Genomic DNA, 4,052 nt, shown 5'->3' on the forward strand with positions numbered 1-4,052 from the left:
TAAAATTTTAAAAGTTAAAAAAATAGAAAATGACTTAAATTTTCTTTTATTGGGAAAATATTTTCCATTACTATTTTTTTAGAGTCCTAAATACTAAAAAATATAAAAATTATTTTTCTAAAAAATATTTTCTACAAAACGAATAGAGCCAAAAAAATTTTTCCTCCACTTTCCTTCTCTCTTCCTAAACAAGGTGCATATGAATTAATCCCAAGTGTTAACATTGACTTTGACACAATTATAGACTATTGTCCATAAAATCCCCAGAATAATTATTAGGGAAATAAGATTAATATTCACAAGTTTTATATAAATATTGTAATATTAATTTTATTAATATATAGTACAGCCATCAGATGCAATCATTGACGCAAAAGAATATAATAAAAGATTTTTGCTATATTTGAATGATTTTTAGGTCTCTTACCATTCTTCTATGCTTACATTACTTGAAAGTTAGATTGATAAACCACAGGTTCCATAGAAAAATTACTTCCCGAATGAAGGCTCTGCATAGTGTATTTTCACAGGAAATTCCATATAAATTCAGATCACTATAAATACGTGAAATTTATGTAGTTGATAGATAAGTCTCACTATCTTATATTCATGGTAAACTGAATTTAAGTAAGAAAAATCCGTATTTCCACTCTATAAAAATAAAAAATTTCTTCACAAGTGGGGTGCCCAAATTAATTATACTTGGGAAGAAAAGCAGGTGAGTAGTGGAAGTAGCAATTAGCAAGTCAAATCCTTCATGCATACTAAAGAACGTGTTGAATACGGAATAAAGATGAATATAATTCATACATATGCAAGAAAGTTTATTTATAAATACAGAGACAACATGCAACTAACTTTCTCATAGCCTCAGAAGCAGAAGAAAAACCAATCTCTGACTTCTCATTAAAACCAAACGAGTGCAGCATAATTTTCTTGGCCTCAGGTTTTGATCGATCATCAGTTCTCATTCTTTCTAGTGCTGTAATGGATGCAGCCTGCAGAAGGATTGCCACTACTAATACTTCTGTTTCTGCATCTTCTACAACTAGAAGAATGGCAAAAGCAATAATGCTAGGCAGCATTTGCTTTCCAAGAAACCAAAGAGGTCGATTAAATCCTAGGCAGTGTTCTCTCCTTCTCACTCGTTGCTCCACAAAACCTGGCATTGGTAGCAGCAATAATGCTACAAGTAGAAATCCTGCCATTGAACTGGATTCTAATTCAATGGCCCGTCGACATTTACCAACTCCAACATCAAATCCACCACATACACCACCAGAGTCCAACGGTTTGGTCTTTGATTTAGGTCCCAGGAATTCTTGGGATAGTACAGAAATTGGATCTCCAGTCGTAAAACGATATATCGGTGATAATGAAGAAAGGTGGTGCATGTGGTACCATGGAAAGTCGTCTTCAGAATCAGATGATCACAACAATTCAGACCAGATTGGACTAGCTGTTTCAAGCAATGGAATCCAGTGGACTCGCGGATCACAACCTGTGAGGTCGTGTGCAGATGTAGGTGTTGTGATGAATTGCAGCAAGAATTGGTGGAGTTTTGATACAGAAAGCATAAGGCCTTCAGAGTTGGTGATCATGTCCAGCCCAATGTATAGTTCAGTTTACTGGCTTTACTACACAGGGTTTAGTTCTGAACAAATGGAGATTTCAGGGTTTCCCAACGTTTCTGTAGAGAACCCAGAAAGAGTTCACCATGAACATACAAAAGTCAGCAAAATTTTCAAGTCTCTGCCAGGTTTAGCTTGCAGCCAAGATGGCAGGCACTGGGCCAGGATTGAAGGGGATCATCATAGTGGGGCTTTGCTCGATGTAGGGTCAGGGAAGGAATGGGATTCTTTATTTATTGCTGCACCACACGTTGTTGTTCATGGAAGTGATGATATGAGGATGTATTACTACTCATTTGATGCAGAAAATGGGCACTTTGCTATTGGACTTGCAAGGTCAAGAGATGGAATCAGATGGGTGAAGTTGGGGAAAATCCTGGGAAGAGGAAAAGAAGGTTGTTTTGATGAGCTTGGCGTCAAGAATGCATGTGTAATCAGGAGACGAAAAGATGGAAACTATTTCATGGCATATGAAGGTGTTGCTGCTGATGGGAGGAGGAGTATTGGATTAGCAGAATCTACAGATGGGCTCAGGAATTGGAAAAGAGTTCAAGAAGATCCAATACTTGAGGCTTCAGAAGGGGATAATGGATGGGACAATGAGGGAGTGAGATCCCCATGCATGATTCAGATGGAAGATAATATAGATAAATGGAGATTGTATTATGTTGGTGTTGGAAGAGGAACCACAGGAATCGGAATGGCATTTTCAGAGGGAAGTAATATCAGGACTTTCAGAAGAAGCTCACCCGGAGTTACCCTGTAAGGTAGCTATATGTGTATGTGGAGTATCATGTGTGAATAGATATATATTTATATATATAGTTTCAGGATTTGCTAAATCAAACTTCTGCTCTCTGTTTTTCTTTAAAAAAAAAAAAAAAAATCTATTCTCTTTTGAAGGAGTTTATATGGAAGTGTTTAAAAGCTGTAATATAACGTAGAATTGATACATTTGATTGTAGTGCGATAGATTTTAAATAATAAGATAAAAGTAGTTATTTTAAATCTTTAGTTTTTAAACTTGTCATGAATATATGGGACCAAATTCAAATTCATTTTTATTTACAATATAATAATATATTTAATTCAAATCCAAATCTATATTATCAAATCTCTTAATTCAAACATAGTATTAAAGCTATATAATTTTTTTTATTATACTCTAATTGGAACTCAAACTCAAAATTTTACAATCTTGAAAATGATTTCACAACATTGAACTAAAGTTTATTAAGAATAACTAAGAATAACTATAAATAACTTTACTAAACAGCATCTAAAATGATATTTTTCATTAAATTCTTTTTTCATATTTCAACTTGAATACCAAACAAAAATTAAATTAGATTAAGTTTACAATGCTAAGAAGACATCAGATATATTATTCAATCCACAATCACATAGCATCTTCTTAAATCACCTAGTATGTGTATACATCAGATTCAATCACATAATTGGCATCCTAATTAAAATAGTATTTCTCACTTATTTTGATGCTATTCATATTTAATATGACTATTTTATCATTCATTAATGGATTTTTCTTGCTTAGACTTCGTCGATCATAAATTTAAGACATAAGATGTATGATGAGATATACCTATTAAATATATAAATTATATATATTTGAGTCTTAAATTCATAATAAAATTCAAATTTAAATAAGAATTTCCCTTCATTTTCTGCAGAAAATAATAAGTTCTTTAATATATTTTGATGATAGATATCCACAATTTATTAATCAATTATTTCATTATTAATTATTATATAACACCATTTTGGGGTCATTAACGAAGAAAGCAAAATAGCTCTAGGTTACACAATAGGAGTAATCCATCGCTACTCAGAGTAGGCAGTTGGACTTATCATGGGTAAAAACAAAAGTAATAAAAGCATTCAATTGTTAAAAATAAAATAAAATTGTGAGGTTAATTATTGCATAGTAATTAAGAGATTGTTTAATAAATGGGCCAAAGATTGTGAGGTTAATTATTGCATAGTAATTAAGAGATTGTTTAATAAAAGGGCCAAAGATTCATTTTAAGCTTATTTAGAGGGTATTTATCTTAATTTATAAGTGTTGACCCCATGAGTTTAAAGGAGCTTAAATTTTGATGATAATAAAATTCAACTAGAATCAAACTAACCTTATTTTAAGTGTTGTGCTTCTCAAAGAACAAAGAAAAAGACTCAAGGAATTCATGATGGATTCGTGCTTTTAAAGAAAATATGACATTTTAAGATAACACAGGATGAATCAAAGGAGATAAAGGAAAAAAATGTTACCTTCTAAAGCTGCATTGAAGATCAAATTTGAAGGTACATGTAGTATAGAAGTTAGTTTTAACTTTTAGTATTGCTTGTGAAAAGAATTGAGAAGTAGAAGCTAATGATACTTATTTTTAATCCATCAATTAT

General features: G+C 32.0%; 1 protein-coding gene across 1 annotated transcript; it reads left to right on the forward strand.

The window, feature by feature from the left end:
- The first annotated feature begins 853 nt into the window (after positions 1-853).
- On the forward strand, positions 854-2,601 carry LOC110652812 (uncharacterized). The gene has a single exon (XM_021808428.2). It carries the CDS (start codon positions 988-990, stop codon positions 2,395-2,397), a length of 1,410 nt encoding a protein of 469 aa, XP_021664120.2. The 5' UTR covers positions 854-987; the 3' UTR covers positions 2,398-2,601.
- Positions 2,602-4,052: the final 1,451 nt, after the last annotated feature.

The sequence above is a fragment of the Hevea brasiliensis genome, chromosome 9 (assembly GCF_030052815.1).
Source record: "Hevea brasiliensis isolate MT/VB/25A 57/8 chromosome 9, ASM3005281v1, whole genome shotgun sequence".
NCBI classification, from domain to species: domain Eukaryota; kingdom Viridiplantae; phylum Streptophyta; class Magnoliopsida; order Malpighiales; family Euphorbiaceae; genus Hevea; species Hevea brasiliensis.